We start from the raw sequence: 27,096 nt of genomic DNA on the forward strand, positions 1-27,096 counted from the left end.
TCGTCAGCTTCCTGAAGGACATTTTGTAAAGACTATCGTTGCCATAACCCTTACAGGATCTGTACCTGGTGGCTAATAAGGAATACAAACCCAACGAGAAGAATTAGTATCAGTGAGTCAGACTGGCTGAACACAGCAGGAGGTGTCGCTAGGTGGCCTCTTGCAATTTTTTTTCTAGTTGAGACATGCTATTTGGAAAATTTGGCAAAACTGTCAGTTATAGGCAGACAGACTGAACATGAGAAGATTGTCTTTCCAGTCAGAGAATTTCCTTCCTCTGATGTGAGATCTCTAGTAATTAATGTAAGGAGTAATGGCATTGTGGTTTTTACTGTAATAATATTTTCTTACCTCTTTATTATGGAAACTTTCAAGCACACATGTAAGTGCAGAGAATAAAATGATGAATTCCTGGGTACCAATCATCGAATCTCAAAGTTCATCAACATAGTAGACTTTACACATGAGTGAAGTATGCCTTAAAAGCTTTTTCGTTTAACTAGTTAGCAAGTCTCTAGAAAACCCGGCCTAATCTGTACAGCTAAATGTCAGTAGGCAAGACTTCCTATTTCTCCCTTTTGGAATTGGAAGAAATACGCAAAAGCTGTTAATTAATGAATGCCATGTTTTTTTCTTAAGATGTAGTATGTCATTCTGCTCATCCCTTTTATGATTTGAGATTTTTTGGTAATATTAATTATCATTAATTTGTCTTTTTTAATTCTTTGGGCAACTTACTTATGTGTATTCCAAGCATCACTTCCTTGATGGCAGAGATTAGAGAGCCACGTGTGAGTGTTTTCTATTCTTTAGATCATCTTTTCTACAGTTCCTTTTCTGAAAAGAGACATCTATTTTTAGCATTCCCTTCCAGCACTCGAAATTATCACATGCACTAGCTTTTCAAAATTATGTTTCATCATTATTACTCCCACCTCTGCCCTTTGGATGTCTCTACTTTTATAGTTATGCATAAAGTCCTTGGTTGAGTTAATGTATTTCAGGATTTTTACAAAGTATTGAATTGGTATTTTGACAATATTTTTTTAAAACTCAGAGCATGTGGAATCATGTAAGTTCACACAAGTTCCTTCATCCATTCAAATCTAGCATTTAAGCCATTTGTATGATTATAACTGTGGGTATTACATGGAATTCGGACCCCGTTGTGACCTGTGGGGCCCTGGGTACTTTGCTTCCATGGGCCTCTTCCTCTATAAAAAGGCTAAAAATTGTATTTGTGTTTTACAGCTGCTTTGGTACAGAGATTAATATAACCTGGGGTGGGTTCATGGTTATATAGAATTATTTTTTTTTCTTCTGATTTTAAAAGAAATTAAAGTTAAGACATTTTCTTGGGCCCGTAACAGCGGGCCCTCAGCACCGTGCCAGCAGTGCCTACTGAAAAAGTCAGTCCTGCACAGAATGGTGTTAGTTCCTCAAAACTAATCCTCCGGAAATCATCCTTTAAGCCCCACCCCTTGAAAAATCTCACTCTTCCCTTTAGGTCTAGATTTTTGGTTCACACTTCTATTCTTAGAAGTTGATGGCAGTAATTCTGGTTTTGTACAGGGAAATAAAATACCTTTTCTTATCAGTATATAATTGAATATAAATTAGGAAGTGCATTTCGAAGAGTTCAGAGTTAAGGAATATGAAAACAGAACAGTTTCTGTAGAAAATATTATTTGTTTTGCTTGGGGGTGTGTGTGTGTGTGTGTTGTTGTTCTTTTTTGGTTTTTGTTTTAAATCTTACCTTGGAAGATGGGAGACCATTTTGCTGCTTTTCTGGATTTCGCCTCCATTTTAAAAGAAAACCTTGTAGCACTGGAGAATTGTCACAGAAAGCGAAAGTAAAATTCTTAGGAAGACCTTCAGAAATGTGAGGTTAAAAATACGTTATATAAAAAGCAAAAATAATCTAAATCAAGTAAAATGAGTATCAGTTTGGGAGGAAAAAACTCAACCCAAAGAAGCAATGTTTTGAAAGAGAGAGAATCCTCTTTAAATTGACCCAAAAAGATTTGATCATGTGATGTCTTTACTGTTATTAGTCACAAGCATCACAATCTTAACACTAAAGCAATAAAACAGTCGGAATAATAGGATAACACTAAGGCATGGTCTTTTCTCCTTACTTGTCCGCTATGTAAAATGTGCTTTCCATAAGTTCTTCATTATATAATATCTGATCTTAAGTAAGAGAAAAATTAGGAAGTTCAAATAATTTTTATAATCTATATACCACTCTTGAAGGAAAAGATGATGGGGAAATGTTCTTTTGGTGAAAGACTAAGGAAGTGCTGGGTTTTGCTGTGAGATATGGTCTTTGCAGAGGCCGGCAGGATGTGTGAACTTCAGCTTTATTTCTGTTGTTCCAGAACATGCTGGTGGAAATAGAGCAGAAGGTGGTGGCCTTATCAGAGCTCTCAGTGCACAATGAAAACCTGCTGCTGGAGGGCAAGGCTCACACGAAGGATGAGGCTGAGCAGCTGGCAGTCAAGCTGAGGACCCTCAAGGGGAACCTCCTGGAGCTGCAGAGAGCGCTGCATGACAAGCAGCTCAACATCCAGGTGAGGCTCCAGTCTCGACAGTAGCATGTTGTGCAAGGACAGCCGCATCCTTGCGTCTAGTCTGCCCCTTATGAGCACAGGATGCGCAAAAGGAAATGCTGAGGAATGATACGTACTTACATACTTACCTGCTTTACACACACTTTGGCGTAGGTTTTCAAATAGGTTTTGTAGGAACTATTTGGATCCAGAGACCTGAAAATTGCACCATAGGAAAAAAAAGAAAATGAAAATAATTACCAGAATCTAGCAAATACAACATTTTTTTAAAAAAGGCAAAGATAGGTCATGGATTAAGATGCCTAATGACACTTTTAGATTTCTCTTTTATTTCTCCTATATTCTACTTTTCAGATACATTCAGACTGTTTTATTTAGTGCCCACAACTTTAGACTTGTCATATATTCCAGATGAATTGAAACTTTTCACTATCATGCAGTGACCTTAACATTCCCCAATAGTGATTTTTGTTTTATATGACTAGAGCTTTTTTTGGAAGTATTTGCCTGCTATATTTTCAACTTTCCTTTGATTTCACCCCTTCTGTATCCTTATATTTAGATTTGTTTTTATGAAGAACATTTAACTATATTTTGTTGGTTTTAGACTTTAATCAGAAATCCTCTGATTTTTAAAGGGCAGGTTTAGTCCATTTACATTTATTGTGGTTATTGTTATGTTTGAACTTTTATTATCTTACTTTTTGTTTCTATTTTTGTATATTGCTCTTTCTATTCTTTTTCCTTCTTAACCTTTGTTTATAAGTGATTGAACACTTTTCTTTGTTTTTTCCTCTACTTTTTACCATGCATACCTAATAAATTCTAAGTTAATATCTTAATTTCCTTCCGGGTGAATTTAAGAAACTTAGAACATGTTCAAACTTCTCCCCATGCACCTTACACACTATTATTGTCTAATATTTTTATTTCATTTTTTAAAATCTCTGCAAATTAGATATCACTATTATTATTATCTTATACAAAAATTAAGCAAATATTTATCAAGAAGATATGTGCCAGCAACTATTCTATATGATAGAGTGAAGAGCGTGGATGACATCTGTCTGTATCTGTACATCTATGTATCCCATCTTCAGAGGATTATGGTTGGGGGAGAAAGATAATAAGTAAAATTAAGGCACATTATTATATTCTAAGTAGAAGATGATAAGCGCTGCAGGTGAAACACCATAAGACAGGTAGACAGAGAAAGGTGGGGTGGATTTGCAGTTTTAAATGGGATGCCTCAGGTTATGTTTGAAGAAGTGTCCCATGTGCACTTGGAGAAAGAGAGTTCCAAGCTCAGGGGGAAACAAGGGCAAAGGCTTCTAGATGGGCTCTTACCTGATCTGTTCAAGGAGCCCAGTGACTGGAGTGGAGTGAACAAGATGAGAGTGAGGTCACATAGGTAACAGGGGCCCAGGATACAAAGGACCTTGTAGGTATCATATGTACTGTGGCATTTATTCTGGGGGAAATGAGAAGCATTGGAGTACTGGGGAACAGAGGAGAGACAAGATCAGACTATAATTGCTGTAAGGGACTAGAGTGGAAGCTGGGAGACCAGTTAGGAAGTTAGAGGTGATGAGAATTTATCAGATTGTGGATAACTGGAAAAATGAAAACTCTCGAGGAATAGAACTGGGGGAAGGAGGAGCAGTTAGGCCAATGGTTTCATCTGGTTTGAGACGCCTATTCAGCGTCAAGTAGTGGTTGGAATTCAGGAGACAGACCTAGACTGAGTCATGGGCCTCTAGATGGTCCTTAAAGGCATGAGACTCAATGAGATCACCAAGTGAGTGAGGAGAGATAAAGAGGACCAGGGTCCTAGAACCAAGCCCTGGGATGCTCCAGTGTGAAAAGTTTGGAGGATGTGGAGGGACCCACACAAAAAAAGTAAAAAGGAGAAAGCAGTGAGGTGGGAAGAGGGCTGAGACTCGTGTTCCTGGAGGCCACTTGAGGATAAGTGAGGTACAGAACTGACCACTGGATTTAGCAACATGCAGGTCTTTTGTGACGTCAACTTCAGCTGTTTCGGTGAAATAGTGGAGGCAAAAAGCACTCTGAAGTAACAGTGAGAATGGAGAGAGGAACTGGGGGGGCAGAGTGCAGGAAACTGAAGACTGTAAAGGGGAGCAGAGGAGGGGAGTAAGCTGTAAGTAGTAGCTTAGGAAAAGTGTGTTCTCTTTTAAGATCCGAATAATAATCACATGTTTACAAGGAGATGGAAACAACTGAGTAGAGGAAAAACTGATGAAAAAGAAGTGAGATTGCAGGAACAGTCTTGTATAGAAGGGAGAAGAGAGGACCAAAGAGGAGGGAGGGAGTGGTCCTGGAACCGCTGTCAGGAGGGAAGGAGACGTCTGTATCTTAGTACAGATGTTGGTGGGGACAGGGCACAAACGCTGTGGTGGGAGCTTAATGGACATTCACTGTGATTACTTCTGTTTTCTCGTTGTGTAATGATTTTGGGGGCCAAACTACGTATTTTCAGTTCTTTGCTAATCATATGAGTATATGATCTGGAACATCAAACCTAGTCAACAGAAAACTATTAAGCAATGGAACAATTTAGTAAGATGACTGGCTTATTAAAAAGATAAAATTGAGAATCCATATCTTTCCTATATATAAATAAAAAGTTAAGAGAAATAATATACAATAATTTTCCATCTATAACATGAACAAAATATAAAATACTTGGAATCTCAACATTTTAAAACCTGAGTAATACAAAAAAAAATGTAAAAAATGGAAATAAACTTGATTTTTAGATAGGAATACAATGTTTTAAAGATGTCAACTTTTCTTCTAAAACATAAGTTTAAGTTTTTCTAAAATAAATACTAACTGTATACTTTTGAAATGTGACAAAATGATACCAGGTTTACCTGGAATTAAGTAAACATGAAAATAATCATAAAATTCTAAAAATGAAGAGTTATGAAGGGTTAATTATTCTTATATATTGAAATGCAATATTACAATAATTAGAATAGTTTGGTATTGGCACAATAAATGGATGAACAAAAAATTAGAATAAATGTTCCTGAAAGAGACCCCAGGATATAAGGGAACTTAATAAATGTTTAAGGTAGCATTTCAAATCAGTAGATAAAATAAGATTCACTGTGTAAATAATAATATAGTAATAGGCAAACCACTTGAAGTATGATAAGCTAGATTTCCGATTCCATTCTTTACAGAAAAAAAAATGCAGCACAGATGGATCAAAGACTTAATGTGAAAACCAAATCTCAGAAGTTCTGGATATATGGATATTAAATAAAACAAAACCTGAGGATGGGAAAGGCCTTTGCCGGTATGCCCAAAACCCAGAATTTTAGTTTCTTTGAAATTACTGAACAGAAATGAAAAACTTTTGTCTGACCAAGAAAATAGTAGTCAGATAAAAAGATGTGAACAAATAAGGAAGAAACTATGCAATTCACATGGCCAGGAATTGGTTCCTTTAATTTCCAGAAATCTTCTGTAAATCAGTAAGAAAATAAGAAAAGGTCACCTGAGAGAATTACAGACAAACAATATGAAGAGATAATTCAAAGGGAAAGAAATACAAACAGCCAAGGAATATATGAAAAGATATTTGAACTCACTATTGGATAAGTAAATGCGAATAATGACAACAGTTTGTCACTTTGAATTTACACTTTAAAATGCATGTGCAATCTGACTTTGCGAATTAAAGCGAAAAGCCAAATGTTAAAAGTATGAAAGTCGAACAGAGCTAGAAGGTTTTTCTAACTGTGAGAATATACCACAGTTTAATTCGTTTTATAAAAGGTATTGACAATCTAATGCATGATGATTTTTTTTCCCCAGTGATGGTGTGTGAATGAATTTAATCTCTAAGGAAACTGAAACAAAGGGAAAGACGTCAAGGTTTCTTTTCTGGGATAGTTATTATTTATAAATCTCCAACTGTGCCATAAGCCTGGAGGCAGGTAGGAAAGGAAGGGATCCCCTGGTACGCAGGCACATCTAGGGATTAAACAGGGGGAGGGGTGGGGGCACAAATTCCAAGGCCTCAGGCCTGGGAAGGGAATGTAAAGGAGCGAAGCTGACCCAGCCAGGACCTGCGCCAGCTGGTCTCATGTCAGAGAAGCAGCTGCTACTCCGCTCCAGCTCTTGTCATACAAGAATTTATAGGCAGCATCGCTCCATCTCCCAGAGAAAGAGTATTTGGATTTCTATCTAAAATTTCCCAATTTTAAAACACTGACATTTAATTCTAAAATGTCTAAATAATTTGTGTGCCAAACACAGCACATCTGGAAGCCAGACTTGGTTCTTGGACCATCATTTTGGAACTGCTTCTCTGAGGTCTCCCCATCCTGGCCCACCTCGGGCAAGGTTCTTGAACTTCCCCCAGTTTTTCTCATTCATGAGTTTTCTCACTCATAAGATAGGGATTATACTGGTATTTAACTTAAAAAAAAAAAAAAAACCTGAGGGTTTTAATACAAGAAATGTTCACAGTAAGTGCTCAGACCTCAGTATGATAGTAACAGCAATGAACAGCTTGCAAACCACGTTCTTTGGGAGGAAAGAAATTCCTGACATGCTCCAAGGTCAGGTTCGAGGCTGGTGGGGCCGGGCTGAGCACACTGCAGCCACCTGGGGTGTCCGCACCCAGCAGGTCCTGCCCGTGGCCACAGAGATTCTTCCAATTGACTCAAGTACTGATTCTGCCCACAAGGGTAAGCATTCCTAAGGATACTGTTGTGTACAGTGTCAACCCAGAAAAATGTGGCAGTGTTTTTACTGCACTGAAATTGGTGCTTGTTTATTTTAAAATATCTATAAATTCCATCATCTTTCTGTCTCATGAGTGTCCAGCATATAAAACACTGATTTAAAAAAAAAATACAATTAGAGCTTTATAAGGAGATTATTTTTCCAATTGCAGGAATAAAAGGAGCCCTGTTTACATTATTATTGCTGCAAAAAGGATCATTTCCCTGTCAGTAAAAAATTCGGAGTTGATCTGATATTAAAAAAATAATTTTCCATTGAATGTAGATGTCAGTGAAGTTGAGCCCTTCAGTTGAGGTTTGCATGATTCACGAGGGCTGGAATACCTTCCAAAGTCATGTGTAGCCATAAACACATCATTTCTCAGTGCTACTTATCTATAAAATGGTCGTATCTATCATGACCATTCTTTTTAACTAATTGGACTTCCGCGCGTATCAGTGAATAATCCATTTAGTTCCCTCTATCCCACCCAAAGTAGTTTCCGTCTCAGTGTGACACAAGCATGTAATAATCTCTCTTGAATTTGTAATAAGTTTAGGTCATTTTCACACATCATCATTCATCCAAGGAGCAGAGTTAATTCTATATAAATAATGAAGTGCTTTATAAAGAAGTGTTTTATTTAATTTTTAGCATTCGCCAATCCTCACTAATCTTCCAAGGAATGTTCCTGGCAAAAGTGGCGACTCTTCTAGTATTTCCAAAATAAATAGTTTATATAGCCCCACCTGAGGAGGGGACTCTGGGGACAGAAGCCACCTTATTTCCCATTCCCTAGATAGGTCAGAAAACTGTGATTAGACCTCAGAGAATGTAATTACCATCATTTACCCTCATTTTATTCCTTCTGTCAGTGCCTTCGTATCCCAAGGGGAAAGGGAATGAAATTTGAACAGATTCTTAATCATTTTTGCTTCCTGTGGTCCAAGTGTTATGTTTCAAAACGATGAAATCAGCCAGAGGAAAATTCACTAACTGAAAAACCAAACCTAACCACAGAGAAAATACATAACTAGGTATCTGCTTTTGATGCTGCATAATTTTTTTTTCCCCTAAAGCTGTGGATTCAATTAGTCAAGTAAGATACCCCTTCTTAGATTTTGTCCCAGAATCTAAGGATGTGTCTGTGCATGTAAAAGTGGTAGAGCTATTCTTAAGACCTAACATTTCAATTGTTATTTTTCCGTGCATAAACTTGGTGTGAGGAATTCGAAAGCAAAGCCCTCAGTCAAACTAGAGTAACCTTCGGAGAAGAGCGAGCTGGTGCTCTGGGAAGTTTCCACGGGAGTCTTCAGGCTGGGCTCTGGAAAAAAAAAACCTTTGCCGAAGAGTTAAGCAGAGAGGAAGTGGCTGAAGCCACAAAAGAGAGTCAGCAGGTCATGGCCACCGCCACTGTTTGGTCAGCTTTCAATCTCTCCCCTCTTTGGGGTCATTCTCTACAGGTCCCCTCCACCTTTTTTTATGTCACATTTCTTTTTTTTTTTAATTTATTGGAGGGAGGGGGAGGTAATTAGAGGTTATTTACTTATTTACTTTAATGGTAGTGGGGATTGAACCCAGGACCCCATGCATGCTAAGCATGCGCTCTACCACTGAGCTATGCCCTCCCCTCTCTACAGGTACCTTTTGACCTGCTGTTTCATCCTTGTCTGGAAAAGCCAGGGTCTCTCAGAGCTTATTCTGGGTAGATGGAGCATTCTCAGATGGAGGAGACAGTTTAATGGGGAAATGTGTGGGCTTCAGTCCTGGAAGAACACCACTTCATACCTCCCACCTGCAGGAAAATCACTGCCTGTCTGGAAGAGACACTCCTGGGAGGCTGGGGAGTGTATTGAACTGGGTGTCACTAGTCGCCTATTTGGAAGGTCCTGCCAAGTGCAAATAACACTTTGTAGACGAAAATCAGCCCCGTTGTTCTTCCTACACCACTTTCTCTTCCTGGGAAGCTGGGGCATCTCAAAGGAAAGGAGGTACCCATGAGCTCAGGTGGCCTAGAATCTGGGAGAGGATCGTGTATCCCAGCACCTGCAGGTTTCACCGTTTCCTTCACTTCGAGCACTGATACCATAGTTGCAAAGTTCAGGATCTCAACATTATCACATTTTATAATTTAATCATGAGATTCGAATGACTAAGACAGGCAGTAATAGTGTAACATTCTGAAAATAAGAGCAAGAGAAGCGGCTTTGTGGGCAGTGAGGTCGGATGAGTTGGAGTGGCTGGATCCCATTCCATGGTCAGATCCGGCAGAGAAGAACCAAAGGACAGGGGAGCCACAGCTCTGGACTTCAACCACAGGATGACTCCTGAATGGAAGCCGCCTAAAGAATGTTCCTGTTCTCTGCGCCCACCCCTGCCCCTCCCTGTGTTCCAGCCATACTTGCCCCTTCTCTGCTCTGAGATGCCAAGTTCCTTTCCCCTTAGGGTCTTTGCTCCAGCTATCTGTTCCCTGGAGGAGCCTGCCCCTGGATCTTTGCCAGCATTCAACACGGTTGCCACCTGTGAAGAGGCCTTCCCTGCCCAGCCTAAGAAACCCCCCCCCCCCACCTTCCATCGCATTATCTAGTTTAACATTCTTTGCAGCTCTTACCACCATCGCGGTTTATCTCGTTTACCTTTTATTTCCCCAGGAGGGCCCTTGTCTGGCTTCTTGGCAGAATGTACCCAGTGTCCAAAACAGTGCCGGACACACAGTGGGTGCCAATAAATACATAGTAAATGAGTCATGTTAAAATGGTGTCATTTACCCTGGGACTTATAAGTGTATGTAAGTAGAAAGGCTCTCATTCAGACCTAATTCTATTCTGATATGCAGTAGTTTAGGGCCTTTTAAATCCCATCAGAATAATCTAGCAGAAGGGATGAATTCCTGCCTAGGTCCTAAGTGATTGCTTTCTCCTCCAGCCACACTTTGTGGAAGCCAGCAGTGGCAGCAGATGGCAGCGGGGTCTAGTCCTGGTGGTGAGAGTAGACGAAGTAAGATCTAGAGTTATATTCTTGTGGAAAAAATTCTGGAATACTATCTGCTGACCACATCAGTCAGCTAAAAAGCCTAGCCTCTAAATGACAGTTTTTCCCCTCAAATATTTCTGAGTATAATCATCTATTTATTGTCCTCTCTCTTGCAAATGCCGTAAATTCGATGGGTTTTGTGTTACCTTTTATTTTTTTTAATGTAGTTTCACGTCCAAATGGAGCCACTTTGGTATCATTGTACAAACCACACTGAAGCAGCCGTCACTCCATTTTGGTTAAGGTCTTCCTGTGGGTAGTATGATTCTTGATTTCTGCCTCATTTAAAGCAGGGAACAGCACAGGAGAAGGAGGAGAGCGATGCTGACCTGGCTGCCACTCAGAGCCCTGGGGTTCAGGAATGGCTGGCTCAAGCCCGTACCGCGTGGACCCACCAGCGACAGAGCAGTCTCCAGCAACAAAAAGTAACACACTTCCTGCCTCTCTAGCCTACAGATCTGCCAAGCAAACACCTTGAGAGGAATGTTTTAGGAGGACAAGTTCCTTCTGTATTAAAAACAGAGTGCCCCTTTATCTTCTTTTTTGGACAGAAGCAAGACCTGGCTAACTGTTTCCATGTACTTACTGGTGACCACTGAAATGACTGGTCATTTTAAAATCTGTTCCCCAAGAAAAGCTTGTGCTTAAACTAGTGTAACTCAATTATAATCTGCCTGATCAAGGTTACCTACTCTGTTTTCAATTTTGCCTCGGTTCAAGTCTCAAAACCTCAGGAAGGCCTCTGAGAATTGATAAATGTCAGAGTTACTTGCTTTTTAAAGAAATGAAATTTATTTTCCACCATGGCAAAATAGGATTGCAGTTACTTCCTAGTGCAGCAAATGAGTTTTGATGACTAAGAATGATATCTCACGGATAACCTAACTCTATGTGTAGGGCATATTAAAATATTTTATCAAAGAGTAAAGGTATTTATCATAAATAATGAAAGTAAAACTGAACCCATTGCTGACCCAGTGTATCAAGTAAGTAGGGGATTGAAGAGAGCTGTTTCTCTCAAGGACCTGCCTCAGCTAGAACAAGGCAATCTTGATTTTGCAAAGTGAAAGTGCACTTTGTACCACTTGGGGGCACCATTGCCCAGCAAAATTTTCTTTTCCCATTGATTTTTCCAAGATTATTCAGAGATATCTTTTATCAAAGCCAAAGAAAACTCAGAGGATTTGGAGTCATGTCCAAGCAGTTACCTAGACCACACCTTTTATGTAATGTGAAAACTCAAAAACTTACTACCAAAGTTCTCCGAGAATTTTCTAGATATAGAACCATGATTTGAACGATAATCATCAAATAACAAATGTTTTCTTACTTGCCCTCTTCCTTGAGCAGGAGTTGGAACAGGAATTAGCAGAGCAGAAGAGCCTCCTCCGGTCAGTAGCCAGTCGTGGAGAAGAAATCCTAACCCAACACTCAGCTGCAGAAACCTCTGGTGGTGCTGGGTATGTTTCTCTCTTTCGTTCTTTATTGGGTTTTTTTTGACATTTACTAGTTTGTTTTATTTTTTAGATTCAACATATGAGTCATATAATACAGTATTTGTCTTTCTCTGTCTGACTTATTTCACTAAACATAATATCATCCAAGTCCATCCATGTCGTTGCAGATGGCAAAATTTCGTTCCTTTTCATGGCTGAGTAGTATTCCTGTATGTGTGTGTACGTACCGCATCTTCTTTATCCATTCATCTGTTGATAGACACTGAGGTTGCTTCCATAGCTTGGCTATTGGAAATAATGGTGCTATGAAAATTGGGGTGCATGTATCTTTATGAATTAGAATCTTTCATTTTCTTCAGATATATACCCATGAGTGGAATTGCTGGATAATATGGTAGTTTTATTCTTAGTTTTTCTGAGGAACCTCCATACTGTTTTCGACAGTGGCTACACCAATTTATATTCCCACCAACAGTGTAGGAGGGTTCCCTTTTCTCTACGTCCTCACCAGCACTTGTATTGTGTGGTCTTTTTGATAATAGGCTTGTTGATAGGTGTGAGGTGATATCTCATGATAGTTTTGATTTACATTTCTCTGAGTGACAGTTTGTCTTTCTCTTCTCGTCACTGTTTTCCTGACATTTGAAGAGATGTAAACATCTCATTTAAAATTTTACTTTGAGTATCTTCTGTAAAAATGTAACATTTTGTTTTCACTTTATGATTTTAAGTTTACTGCATTTTGAACATTTTGTTGTGCAGCATGAGTACAGCTAGTAATCACGATGGCCAAGTTGTTTGCCCTCTTTCCAGGATGCTCAGCATGTCTGTTCAGAGAAGATGCTTATAAGTTCATTTTTTAAAATCAGATAAGGAATGCATTATAAAATTAGATTCATAGTGTTTCTAATGAAATGATTACATCTAACTGCAAAACGTTTTCCCTACAAGAGCTTATCTTCCCCTAATATCATTCTGAAAAATAAGCTATACATGCTTACCAAGTATCCTAACTTTTCTTGATAGTCTATTTCTATAATGTTTACATAGAGAGTCATTGAGCTTTGAGTCCTGATTTGGAGTGGAGACTGAAAGTCTTATACCCAGAAAAGTAGAATGTTGAAAGAAAAATTAGGAGAAGTAGAGAATTTTCAAGTTGCAGATTCTGGTTTAAAAAGTAGGAAGAAAAAGAAACTGTCGAGGAAGGAAAGTATCTTTGTATTTTGGGGCAGGTCTGGGTTTTATTCCAGTTCAGCAGTTGTCACCATGGAAAAGTAAGTCAGCTCTGAGTCTTCCTTTCCTTATCTGTAGAATTAGGATAATAAGTGGCTTTTGTCATCACAGAAGGATTGTAAACATTGTGAATGTCAACTGAAAAGATACACAGCAGAACATGCTTTAAAATCTAAAACATTAAAAAAAATTCAGTGAAACCTCTGTGTTCATGTATTGCTAAAGGTTGTAATTTAGTAGCATTCTATGGCAACCATCATATTTCAAATAACTTTAACTCCATGGACTCCAGGATTCTCATTTCTGAACATTTATTTGAAGGAAATAACCTAAAGGAGGAAATACATCTTATAAAAATGATGTTTGAAATATTATTTATGATATCAAATAATAAAAAATGCCAAAGTGCCTATTAGTATAAAAAAGTCTAAGAAAAATTTTATGCTTATATAATCTTAACAAAAAATTATATAACAATATCAGAAAGTGTATATGAGATACTAAGTAAAAATGTGATATAAAATTGAATATGTACTGTACGTGTGGGTAAGAACCAGATTAGAATGTAGATGATAAAAAGTAATTTTTGGCAAGGGCAGGTTTGGAGAATTTTCTTTTTCTTTTTCTTTTTTTTTTCAGTTTAATCAGTGCTGACATAATGTTGCTGACATATGACATTAATGGTGACAATGTATGTACATACATACAGAAAATAGAAAGATATTCAAGAAAATTTAAAAAAAAACAGAAAACAGTAAAAATATTGATATAACCAGTGAACATCCATTTAAAAGAATAAGAATGAATACTAACATCTATAGTCAGGAATTCCATTAAAATAATCCTAATACTGCAAAAATTATGCTAAAATATAATGGGGTTTTAAAAGTCTTTTATGCTTAAAAATGCTGATAAATCCGTAAACATTTATTTGTCTGTCTGAATCCAGAATGAAAAACCCTGGCTCCCCCATGCTGACTCTGAGTTGAGACTTGCCTTCACTTTGCCTTTTGTGTTCTGTTTCCAGTTCTTCTAAGATGTTTATTCGTCCCTCATAGTTTTCTGAATATTTTTGCCAAACCCTGTTTTTTACAAAGAACCCATCTACACATTGCTTCCTCATCATACGGGGAGTCACAACAAGCAGTGGTAGGAATCTTCTGCAACTTTCTTGCCATGATTTTTTTTTTCTCCTTTCCTTGGCCTTTAGCTTTGGAAAGGACCCAGATGAAAGACAAACAACTATAAATTGCTCTTTCAAACATAAAAATGTTTTAAAGAGAAATTTGCGGTGCAGTACTGGCTTTCTGTCCCAGACTCACTTTAAAGATTGCTTATAAATGCTTTAATTTTATTCTTCAGAAAAATTCTTTAGAAAAGTCTCCTGTAAATCTGGTTGATTACAGGTCAGCCATGCTTTTCAAGCTTCTGGGTAAATATACCAAGCAAACAAACAGCCATAAATTAAACAATATGCAGAAGCCCAAAGAAAGAATATATATATATATATATATATATTTTTTTTTTTTTTTTAAAGAACAGAAAAACATTGCTAGGGAAAAAAACTTTATATATTCAGCCTTCAACTTATTAGCAGATGTTCAAAGACTATCAAATGTGAATTGGTTTATGTAAGAAAACTCCTGTGGGAGGGGCATGACTTGCTTCATGGGTTCAAATTTAATATATGAGGAGTTAAGTGACATGGGAGAATTGATGGAGGGGTCCTTCCGAGATTACTAAGAAATTTCAACTTGAAATTAATTGATACAAATACCAAAGGGAAAGAAGAACATTTTCTAAGAGAAACGAAAGGCTGTGTTCTAATTTAAGACTGATTTGCTGGTGGTATTTTTATGTGTCGATTAAATACAAGAATATAGCGATATTAAATATCTCCTGGCTTTATACTAAATTGTTGTACAAACATAAATGAATTAAAAGTGATGCACTACAGTCCATCACCACAAAAGACAGCACAATGAAGAAATTAAATTTCATAAGAACGTTAAAACTTGTTTTTTATTTAAAAAGATTGTTTTTGAAAAACACATAGGGAAACCCAGAGACTCGTATAACTAACAAAATTAGATACCACTTTTATTTTGGTAGTTTTTTCACTTGACATTCCTTTTTTAGATCAGTCTGCGTTGATCCATATAGACCTAATTCTTTCATTTTAACTGCTTAATAGTATTTTGCCGTATGAAAATAATAACTCATTCACCCATTTTCTTATTGATGGGACTTTGCATGGCTTCCATTTCTTTTTTTCGCTATCACTAGCCTCGTTGAACTTAACCTTCTCACGTGCCGTCAGGTGCACAGGTGAGAAATAATCTCCAGGTTATATCCTAGAAGTAGAGTTCCCGCGTCATAGCCCGACAGATAATTTTTTAAGGCTTACTACAACAGATTTACCTAAGGAAACCATTGTATTCAGTAGTTATTCTGAGAGGAACTGGCTTTGCCAGTGAACTTTGTTTTCCTTCCCTGGAGCAAAAGTTTCCATCCGAATAGCAGTTACTATCTAGTGTGGCTTTCAGACGGCATGGTTCTAGTAGGACTTCAAAACTCCTGACAAACTAAGATCTAATAGCACTTGGGTCCCCCAGATTCTTACTGTTACCATTATCATTATTATTGGGCCCCATTTATTGAGTGCTTGTTTTTTTTTTTTTTTTTTGCCAGAAAAGTTCATAGTGTTATGTGTATTGTCTCTGAAGTCAATTCTCATACTTCTGCAAGATAAACACTACCTCCATTTTAAATAAGAGAAAATGGAGGCTCTGTGAAGTGAAGCATGTTATTCAAAGTCACAAATCTAATGTGCTGAACGGGGAACCCAGGTCTGTCTCACCCCAAAGGCCACAGGTGCCACCTCCTACCTGTCTTTAAGGATGATGCCTCAGTGCCTTCCTTCCATGTCCTGTACTCCTGTTCCATGTCCTGAAACCTACTCTCAAGTATTTCCTTTGGACTCAGGGTGAAAACTCTCAGTAGCCTAGGCAACATTTTTAGGGTGTTTGAATTAATGTGTGGGCTATTTGTCAAAGGGTACTAGTCTGATCATACACTTTCTGATTCTAAAGGTTATGTTTATTTTTTAATCTTTAATACTGAGCTGTTTTCAGTGTATTTTAAAATTATTATGCTCCTAGTTCAATTATAATATGAGTAAGAATATACTTGTTTTATGGTTAGTCCCAAATTTTCTATTTTAATTTAATATCTTTAAAGTATAAGCTAATGGCTTAAATAATCTGGTTCCAATTTTAGAGGCCAGATCTAGCACACACAGTAAGTCACCTAGAACTTACCATCTTTTTACACGCATTGTAAACTTAGATTATTTATTCTTCTAATAGCGAAAAACCTGATGTGTTATCCCAGGAGTTGGGGATGGAAGGGGAGAAATCACCTGCTGAAGACCAGATGAGAATGAAATGGGAAAGCCTACATCAAGAATTTAGTACCAAGCAGAAACTACTTCAGAATGTTCTGGAACAGGAACAAGAGCAAGTGGTATCGAACATTTTGCTTTTACATGTTTAATATAAAAGATGTACAGCTTACTCTACAGGAATGAATGTAACTGTGCAATAATCTGTATTTCCGCATCAATTCCAAAATAAGACAGAAAACGCTGACTCATCCTGCCTTTTTCTTAACAGACCTGTTTCACATATCCCTGTATAATTATATCTTTTTATGTAGAAATTTATTTGACTTCTAGGTACTCTTCTCCTCAGAGATGATTAATATTTGATGACTCATTCACATAAATCATTAAGTTTTAAACAGCCCCCTCTTTTCCCCACAACTTTGAAAATCAAGGGTGCAAATTAAGGATATACACATCTAGACCAAAAGAAATTCTACAGATTTGTCAGTAAATTACTAAGTTGTCTTATTTTCCATTGCTACTTCCAGTATTTAATCATTTCAGAAGACCTTAATAAGAAACATATTGGGACCTCAGTGGAGCTAAAGGAAGGGGAAGCCGGTGATCAACTAGAATGGTCACTGATCCATCTGTAGGCTGGTTCCCAAGATGGGTGGGGACTTGTGATGCTGGAGTTGGTTCCACTAAGTGAGCCAAATCCAGTAGAATTAAATGCAGCAACAGAAGGTTCTAGGTAGATAATGACTATTAGTTCACCCTAAGCAGAAGCCAGTGAACAATGGGGAGTCACAGGAACTCACCCCTTAAAGAATTAATAGGGGAAGCAGAAGCCTATGGGAAGCTGCACCACAGCTGTAGTCCAGCGGGATTTTGAAGCTAGGAGCCTAGTCCCAGGTTCTGGGCCAGCAATGCTCTGAGACATTCCACTTTGGTGATGTTGTCGGAGTAAATTCTAGGACCTTTACTGTAGATCTGAGGACATTGCTCTTCTCACTGATCTGGCCAGGACTAGCTTAGGGGCTGAGCGAGGCTGACCCCGGAAGCGAAAGGGTGTCGATAATTACAGAGCATCTGAGGAGGGAAAGGCAGGAGCTGACCAAGCAGGCGCTGTAGGGCAGCTACACCAGGGATTACCTGAAAGGGGACGATCTAAAGGTAATAACGCACCTCCTCATCTACCCTCAGCAGTTATGACTCCTGCTCCTGGGAACGTGGATCCCAGCCAAGGAAGTATTATAGACAGTTCTGAAAAATTAAGCAGCCAGGGGGGGTCCATAAACAGGAATCAAAGATGAAGCAAAAGTAAAAAAAAAAAAAAGAAAAAAGTGGAAAGCTTCTATGCTAGGTGTGGCATTAAAGAGATGCTGGGTGGTGGCATCTCAGCTCCGGCAGGGAATGAGCCTGGAGTGTTTAGAGGATAATGAGCAATCAGCCTGGCAGGTGAGGCAAGAATAAGATGGTCTAAAAAACTATGGGAAACTTGAGTTTGATTGGAAACATTCGAAAGTTTGGATGCCGGGGCATATCGTGGGCCTTACTAGGGTGACACTGCTGTGCCTAAAAGAGTGTAAGGGAGATGAGGGAATCATGAAAGCAAAAGGATCGGTCTAGATATGGTATTTAGGATGGATTATTTCATCATGGGTAGTGCGAAACCAAGACAAGTTGAGAGGTAGGCTTTGAATTTTTTCCCTACTATTTTCTTTTCTCTTTTTTCTTTTTCTTTTTGTCCCTAAGGGGAAACACTGCCGTTGCAGAATCTAGTCACTATGTTTAGTGGACATGTGTGGCAGAGGTCATTTCTCTCTAGCAGAAGTGTCCATAAGGACAGTTTTCCCAGCCTCTGCTTCAGGGTGCATTTCTCAATGAGAACTCCTGAACATAGCACAGATGCTTGTAAATAAGCTCCCCTGTCTGCCTCCAGCTTTACAGCAGGCCAAATCGGCTCCTGTCTGGCGTACCACTGTACAAGGGGGACGGGCAGGCCCAAGATAAATCCGCGGTGACGTCTTTGCTGGATGGACTGAACCAGGCCTTTGAGGAGGTTTCATCCCAGGTAGGGCTGCACGCTTGGGTTGCTGGTGGATCCTGGGCCCCGCGAGGTTGCCCTGCCCCTGGGCATGAACTGTTGGGACCCAGCACTTGTGATAAGCCTGGAAAGGCAGAGCCACTGGACCCCAGCATCTCCTCCTGGTATTTTCCTTTGATTCCTCAAAACGTTGTACTTAATTATTTCTTCCCGTTCCCTTCTTTTTTTTTTTCTCAGGGCGGGGGGACAAAGAGGCAGAACATTCACTTGGAACAGAAGTTGTATGATGGGGTCTCAGCTACCTCCACTTGGTTGGACGACGTTGAGGAACGTTTATTTGTTGCCACGGCACTTTTACCGGAAGAGACGGAAACTTGCCTCTTCAACCAAGAGGTAAGTTTGGCAGCTTGTGTCTATGAGTGGATGACCTTACAAAGCACTTGAAATGTTGATGTTGGATAATTAATATTATGTATAAAGAAGATAATTAGAGTTCCGGTCAAGATGGCGGAGTGGTAGGACCACGAGCTTGCCTCTTCTTGTGACTACAATGAAACCACAACTGGATGCTAAACAACCATGGAAAAAAGACTGGAACCTAGCAAAAGAGATCCTCTGCAACTGAAAACATAAAGAGGGAACCACAGCAGGACGGTAGGAGGGGTGTGCTCGTGATATAATTGGGCCCCATACCCCCCGGGTGGGCAACCCACAAGCTGAAGATTAGTTAAGTCGCAGAGGACCTCCCACAGGAGTGAGAGCTGTAAGCCCCATGTCAGGCTCCCCAGCTTCGGTCCCGGCATTGGGAAGAGAAGGAGACCCCAGGACATCTGGTTTTGAGGCCAGGGGGGCTTGGCTCTGGGATCCTCAGAGGACTGGGGGAAATGGAGACTCCATTCATTTGAGAAGCATACACCTGCACCAGGTCCAAGGACAGAGGCAGTGATTTCATAGGAACCTGGGCCAGACCTGCCTGCTGGATTTAGAGGGTCTCCAGGGGACATGGGGGACGGCTGCGGCTCACCCAGGGGACATAAAAGCTGGTGGCGGACATTCCGGGATTGTTCATCTACGTGAGCTTTCCTAGAGGCTGACATCTTGATTAGATCATCAGCACCAAGACCCAGCCCCACCCAACAGCCTGTAGGGAAGCCTCAGGCCAAACAACATTCAGGGTGGGAACACAGCCCCACCCATCAGCAGACTTCCTGAGCCACAAAGGCCTCTAGACACTGATGGGCCCTACCCACCAGAGGCCCAGGACCAAGCTTCACCCAGCAGTGGGCAGGCACTGGCTCCTTCTGCCAGGAAACCTGCATAAGCCTCTAGTCCAGCCTCATCCACCAGGGGCAGATACCAGAAATAAGAAAACAACAGTCCCAAAGCCTGTGGAAGGAATCCACAAACACATAGAAAGATAGACAGTATGAGGCAGCAAAGGAATATCTCCCAGGCCAAGGCACAAGATAAAATCTCAGAAGAAGAAATAAATGATGAGATAGGTAATTTATCTGAGAAAGAGCTTAAACTAATGATGACCAAGATGTTCAGAGAACTCAAGAGGAGTATAGATGCACAGAGCAAAGTTTTTAGCAAAGAGATGGAAAATATAAAGAAGACCCAAACAGAGTTGAATAAAATCACTGAAATGAACCATATACTAGGAGGAACCAAGAATAGACTAAATGAGGCAGAAGAACTAAACGAGGCAGATCAGTGAGCCAGAAGACAGATTAGTGGAAATCACTACTTCGGAACAGAAAAAAGAATAAAAGGGAATGAGGATATTTTAAGAGAACTCTGGGACAATGTGAAGCACTCTGATATTTACATCACAGGGGTCCCAGAAAAAGAAGAGTGAAAGAAAGGACCTGAGAAAATTTTGGGGGAAATAATAACCAAAAACTTCCCCAACTTGGGAAAGGAAACAGCCACCCGAGTCCTGGAAGCGCAGAGACTACCACACAGAATCAACCCAAGGACGTACACACCAAGGCACATAGTCATCAAACTGACAACAATTAAGGATAAGGAGAAAATATTAAAACTAGCAAGAGAAAAGCAATGAATAACATACAAGGGAACTCCCATAAGGTTATCAGCTGATTTTTCAGCAGAAACTTTACAGGCCAGGAGGGAGTGGCGTGATATATTTAAAGTGATGCAAGGGGGAAACTTGCAACCAAGAATACTCTATCCAGCAAGGCTCTCTTTCAGACTTGATGGAGAAATCAAAATTTTCAGATAAACAAAAGCTAAAAGATTTCAGCACCACCAAACCAACTTTACCAAAATGTTAAAGGAACTTCTCTAGTCATCAGACCATAAGAAAAGAGAACAAAAAGAAGAAAGAGAAAAAAAATTAAAAGAGAGAGAGAGACCTACAAAAGATTGCTTTGGCCATTCGGGGTCTTTTGTGGTTCCTTATAAATTGTGGAATTGTTTGTTCTAGTTCTGTAAGGAATGTCGCAAGTGTTTTGATGGGGGTTGTGCTGGATCTGCGGATTGCTTTGGGTGGTATGGCCATTTTGATGGTGTTGATTCTTCCAATCCAGGAGCACAAGAAATCTTTCCATTTCTTTGTGTCACTTTGGTTTTCAGAGTATAGGTAACCTCCTTGGTTAAGTTTATTTCTAGGTATTTTGTTGTTTTTGATGTAATGGAAATGTCTCTGCCAGTTATAAAATTCTGGTTTTTGAAGTGAAAAAAAAAGTAAACGAAGGGCTGCAAATGGCAAAATATCCTTCATTTTTATGGGTGAGTTCTGTTCCATTTTATATATATATACTGCATCTCCACTGTCTGTTCAACTATTGATGTGCACCTAGGATGCTTCCGTATCTTGGCAATTATAAATAATGTTGCTGCTAATAGCAGGGTTATGTATCTTTTTGAGTTAATTCTTATTTTGTGGTTGGCTTTATTCCTTTGATAACTATGTAAGTTTAAAAAGCTAAAACTGTAAGAGGAGAGGATGTAGCTCAAGTGGTAGAGTGCATGTTTAGCATGCATGAGATCCTGGGTTCAATCCCCAGTACCTCCTCTAACAACAGATAAATAAGTAAACCTAATTACCTCCCCCCACCAAAAAAAAAATTAAAAAGCTAAAGCTCTAAATGTTCTTAGAAACAATGAACAGTGCATATATGTAAATTAAAAAATAAATGTGCAGTAAAAAATAAATGACCTATCAAGCCATGAAAGACATAGAAGAAACTTCAAAGACATATTACTAAGTGAAAAGGCTACAAACTGTACTATTCCAACCAAATGACATTCTGGAAAAGGCACAGCTACAGAAACAATAAAAAGATTGTGGTTTCCAGGGGTTTGGGAAGAGGGAGGGAGGGAGGGAGGAATGATAGATGGAGCACAAGGGATTTTTAGGGCAATGAAATTATTCTGTGTGGTACTGTAGTGGCTACATGTCTTTATGCATTTGTCAAAACCAATAAGAATGTACAAAATCAAGAGCAAACCCTAAAGTTATACTATAGACTTTGGTTGATAATAATGTGCCCATGTCGGTTCATCAGTTGTACCAAATATGCCACACTGGTGAGGGATGTTGAGGATAGGGGAGTATATATGTGTGGGCTATGTGGGAACTCTGTATTTTCTGCTCAATTTTGTGGTGAACCTGAAACTGCTCTAAAAGAATAAAGTCTATTAAAAAAAAAGAAGATAATTAATGTTAAGCATAAAGCAATTCTAATAAAGTACAAATGAGGTGTATTTCCAAGGAGACTAATGCAGAAAAGAGCTGTTTAAATACAGAAAGCTCTCAAAGATATTTATGTTTGATTTTTTTTTTTAATTCTTTGTCTTGTGTATGTAGGAGGCAGAAAAAGTTGAGAACCCTGTGGAAACCCTGTTCTATGTCGCAAATCCTCCACATATGAAACACAAGCTAAAAATAGTAATTATGAATTTCTAAATGGCACTTTAGAAAACTCACTTTTTTTTCACCAAATATTATATACGATTATTAGCGAATGATATAAAGTTTCTGAGGAAAATCTTTCCAACAATAACTTGCCTAATATTTATGGAAGTATATGAAAATGGTCCAACTTGCTTTAGATGCAATTATCAGTGAACAGTGAGAGAGATAGTGGACTTTCTATGAGGAAATGACTTGATTTGTATATAAATTCATGGATCTAAACATTGAAATGCACTTTCTTTTTTTTTTTTTTATCAACCCCAGACTCTTGCCAAAGATATTAAGGAAATGTCTGAAGAAATGGATAAGAACAAGATCTTGTTTTCCCAAGCATTTCCAGAGAACGGCGATAACCGAGGTGTTATTGAAGACACTTTGGGTTGTCTTTTGGGCAGGTTATCTTTGCTAGACTCAGTAGTAAATCAGCGATGTCATCAGATGAAGGAAAGACTTCAGCAGATTCTAAATTTCCAGGTAAGACATCAGCAAGAGGTGTCTGGCCATTCTCCGGCTACATTCACTGATAAACAGGACCCTGGTGAGGTATGGGATAGACCTACTTTTTTTTTTTTTTTTTTTTTTGCTCAAATGTACAAAGAGCAAGAACATTACAGAAAATTAAGGGGATTGAACTCAAGGAATAGAAAACTAAAAGTTGAGGAAACCAGCCCACCAAACGAAGGGCTGACGAGAACTTTAAGTGCAACCGGTGGAAGTCATGTTTATGGCACATTATGCTGATAACTTCCAGTTGATAATGGTAGAGTTTAAAACATAAGGACCCCCCCCAAAAAAAACATGCAGGAAGTGCTGTTATGCATAATGAACCCTGGAATCCCCATACCTGGGGGCCGTGGACAGTGACTCTGGCCTAATTACTTCTACTTCTGTTAAAAGTGTATTCCTTTACTTCCCAATCTTCACTCTGCAGACTTACTGCCTTTTAGCCCCAGACTGCCGACCAAATAATTGTGTGCTTATGAGACTTTTCCTGTGACTATAAACTTAAGCAAATTGCAAAAGCTGCTGATAAACTTTAGTGTTGATTTTCATTCCTCATAAAAAGCATCTTTGGGGACTACTTAAGTTTTAATTGAACTTCATTCTTAACATAGAAGATTTATAAAATGAGTTTTAACTGAACTTAATTTTTAACAACCATAGATGATTTATAAAATAGATTCATGTAATACATGTAATTAGGGCCTAGGGATTAGTATAAAGTTTTGACTTGCAAAAAAAAAAAAAAGAAGAAGAAGAAGTACTATAAAATGTCAAATAAATGTACCATTAGCCAAGAAACATGGAATTTTCCATATATTCACCTAGGGGGACAAATTGTCACTGCCTTCCAGTAGTTTACAGTCTTAAAACTATAAACTAAAATTATCATAAACATTCAGCTATCATTTTTTTATTCACAAAAAATTTTTACATGTATTATTGACATAATAATAGTAATATGGCTTTATCAGTTACTGTTGTATAACCTTAGCTGCTTCTCTGACCTTAGTGTCCCAAACTATTAAACCGTGCCCATAGTAACTGCCTTATAGGGCTTTGTGAGGATAAAACGAGCTAAAATGTGTAAAACACTTTGAACAGTGTCTAAAACAGTGTACCGCTCAGAAAGCTTTGTTACTGTTGTTGCTATGAATAGTAGTATTTATTACAATAGACAGAGGATTTGAAACCAATGGAAAGGTCAGATTATTTCTCCAAGGTTATGTAACCATCAAGAACTAGAAGCAGGTTTTGACTCAAAGAATGTTTGTATATTTTATATTGTTAGGATGATGGCAGGGGGATGGAGAAAAGTAGACCAACTCATGATGATATATTTTGAAGGCAGAATCAATTGAGGGGCATTGGTTGATGGTTTGGACCTGGGGAACAAGAGACAGGGGGACTCTGACTTGAGCGTCTTGGGGGCATTGGCTGACAGAGGAGACAGGTGGGTAGCAGTGCCACTGACCAATGGGCAAGACTGGGTCGCTGGCAGTAACCACTGGCCGGGCAAAGATGGGGTAGAATTAAGATACTCAGGTGAATAGTCACAAGTCCTGTGGCTTAGAAAAATGACCTGCATTAGATGTTTGTATTTGTGTCTGTTATGTTGTGTAGTACACGGGAAAAAAGAGCATTTCCCTTAGAGTCAAAAAGCCTGGGGTCGACTATCTGGGTATTTTGATTTGAATGCAAGATCTGACTGCAGGTACACAGGATGTCTAAAATCAGGAAGTCTGCTGTGCAACTTATGGAAACTGGTTGCATTCCTCTAAATTTCCCCTTGTATAAAATAATGCACTGAGTTTTAACAGCATTCTAGTCTATTGGCCGTGAATGAGGTGGGTTAAAAGCATTCACTGTGCTGGTGTTTTTGGTACTTTTAAATTGTTACTGGTAATTATAGGCAGTCAGAGTCAAAAGTGAACTAAGCACGAACACTCTGGAACTTACTTTGGTTAGAGGACCAAGAAGAGAACAACAAACCATGAAATCCTCTTTCAATCACGTTCTTTTTTTGTGTGTGTGTGCCAACAAGTTTCTACTTGTTCGTGGCCAGCTCGTGAACAAAAACCTACATTTCAAAATGTTTGTGCTCCAGTTTAATTGAGAGAAAGAGTTCCAATGTTAATATAATTAAAAGTCAAGTTACAAACCATTTTATTTTACTTTGTACCAAGCGCCCGGTATACTGTCAGCGCTCAGTGCTCAGTGGAATGGCAGCCTTCATCTGCCAGTTAACTTTTGAGTATCAGCTTTTGCCAGACTGCTAACATTATCCTATACCCAACAGACAACCTGGAGGAATGGGTAGATCTTATGTAGGTGTACATTATCTACAAGGAATCGCAAGTTACTATTAACTATTCTGTGTTCAGGAAACTTTTTATCCATAGACTGAAACCCAGCTAAATTTCCTGGACATTTTTATAACTGAATATTTTAAATTATTTAAAAAATGAAAAATGAAAGAATTTCTAATTAAATGAGTGAAGCCGCACAAGTGATTTTAAAACTTCAAACTTTCTATGGACCTGTTTCTGACACAGCTAGAAGCCTACCTCTTTATACCTTGCAAGCAATTCCAGTGACTGTAAGAAAAAAATTGTGATGTCTGTTATGTGTGTGGTATTTAGACACCTTAATTACCCTGCTGTGTCACAAGTGTGGCGGTAAGAAATAGTTAGAATCTTCAGATTTTCATTTTTAAGAAAATACCAACATCCATATGGTTAAAAGGACCTATTATATAGTCTTTTACTTAGTAATTTTTGAATCAGTCGTATTCTTTGCTTTGCTGTCTTCTTGCCTAGTCTCTTCCCGTGATCAGTGCAGCTTCCAGAAATGTGAACTCTGTTCTCTGTTACCTAGAGGAGAATGTGATTAAGATGGAAAATATACTATTAAAAATGTAAAGATGATATACAGCAAGTCCATGCACATTCTTCATTTCAGACCCATGCTGTTTATACTTATCTACTCATTTAGATTAACTGAAATGTTTTTCTAAATGCATGTAGATAATAAAGATGTTATTTCTTTTGAATCGGTTCAAATGAATGGGAACCATCTTTTCCTTCTCATGGTCCACGTGGCCTCACCCTGAACACAGCCGAATGGTACAAGCACTGTCCTAACTCATCAGCCAAACTCCTGCTCCCGGCATCATTTTCCCAGTGCTCTTCTTACAATTCCTTGTTTAGTCTGCAGCTAGGCTTGCGGGTTGGTTCGGGGTTTGGTCAGTGACAGTTATCGTGTGCTTTTCTCTAACTCTCACGTTCAGTGCTATTTCTTTTCTTTCTTTTTTTCAAACTGCAGAATTCACCTACTATTTTGCTTTTTAGTCCTTCATTTTGTGTTCTAATGCTTCTATACATCGTTAAAGACTTTTTTCTTCCTTGGTGTGATTATCTGCCTCATGAGATGATCAGAATTTTGGCATCTTCGTGACACACTGGAATATGATCAGCCCCCAGTGAGGAGAATGTGATGAGTCAGACTTCAGCCTGTGATGCACCATCAGCCCATCGAAGACGTTTCTGACTAATAAGAAATAGAGCTTATTTGCTGATACTTCAGGAGAAATATTAAAAATTTTGTAATTCAAATTTTGTTCTAGTTTATTATTCCTTTTAGAATTGAGTACCAAAATTCTGATAGTTACCTCTTTTCTGTACAAAGCTAACTTAATATAAGTTTATCTGGACATTTAAATGAGTCATGTTTATGAACAGAAGGCTGAGCTAAGATCTTTTAGCGTTATCTCTTTGTATGTCTTTGGTCATTGTGAATAATATTTCTTTTTTAAACTTCTGGTTGGCTTTTTATAAGCTTGTACAAATTTGTTGAAAATAAGAGAAAGAAGAAAGTGAGGAAGGGAGGGAAGGAGACTAGAAAGGAAAAAGGAGATTATAATTATTCTTAAGCATAAAATTTTCCCCAAATCGAGATAACACCTACAGATTATCTTACTAGATAGTTGTTGTTAGTGTAACATTTATGCTGCAGTGTTTAAATGTGCTCATTTAGTACAGAAATAATGAGGAGATTAGGGTGACCAGTATTAGTTTTTTTTTAAGTAGTGCTTTTTATTTGCATTCTTTGTCTCCATTTGTATTGTATTGGAAATGCTTTGTATAACAAATTCTTCA

At 38.6% G+C, this 27,096-nt stretch overlaps 1 protein-coding gene across 3 annotated transcripts in view; it reads left to right on the top strand.

The window, feature by feature from the left end:
- The window catches only part of SYNE1 (spectrin repeat containing nuclear envelope protein 1), a 427,410-nt gene that overhangs the window by 287,344 nt on the left and 112,970 nt on the right, over positions 1–27,096 (top strand). For 2 of the 3 annotated variants that reach the window (XM_074368141.1, XM_074368140.1), the window contains 7 exons: positions 2,382–2,573; positions 10,658–10,792; positions 11,718–11,827; positions 16,426–16,582; positions 18,388–18,519; positions 18,730–18,885; positions 22,703–22,912. In XM_074368141.1, coding sequence (XP_074224242.1) covers positions 2,382–2,573; positions 10,658–10,792; positions 11,718–11,827; positions 16,426–16,582; positions 18,388–18,519; positions 18,730–18,885; positions 22,703–22,912 — 1,092 coding nt within the window. The remainder of the gene's footprint in view (positions 1–2,381; positions 2,574–10,657; positions 10,793–11,717; positions 11,828–16,425; positions 16,583–18,387; positions 18,520–18,729; positions 18,886–22,702; positions 22,913–27,096) is intronic. The other variant, XM_074368142.1, reaches the window with a different exon arrangement.

The sequence above is a fragment of the Camelus bactrianus genome, chromosome 8 (assembly GCF_048773025.1).
Source record: "Camelus bactrianus isolate YW-2024 breed Bactrian camel chromosome 8, ASM4877302v1, whole genome shotgun sequence".
NCBI lineage: Eukaryota > Metazoa > Chordata > Mammalia > Artiodactyla > Camelidae > Camelus > Camelus bactrianus.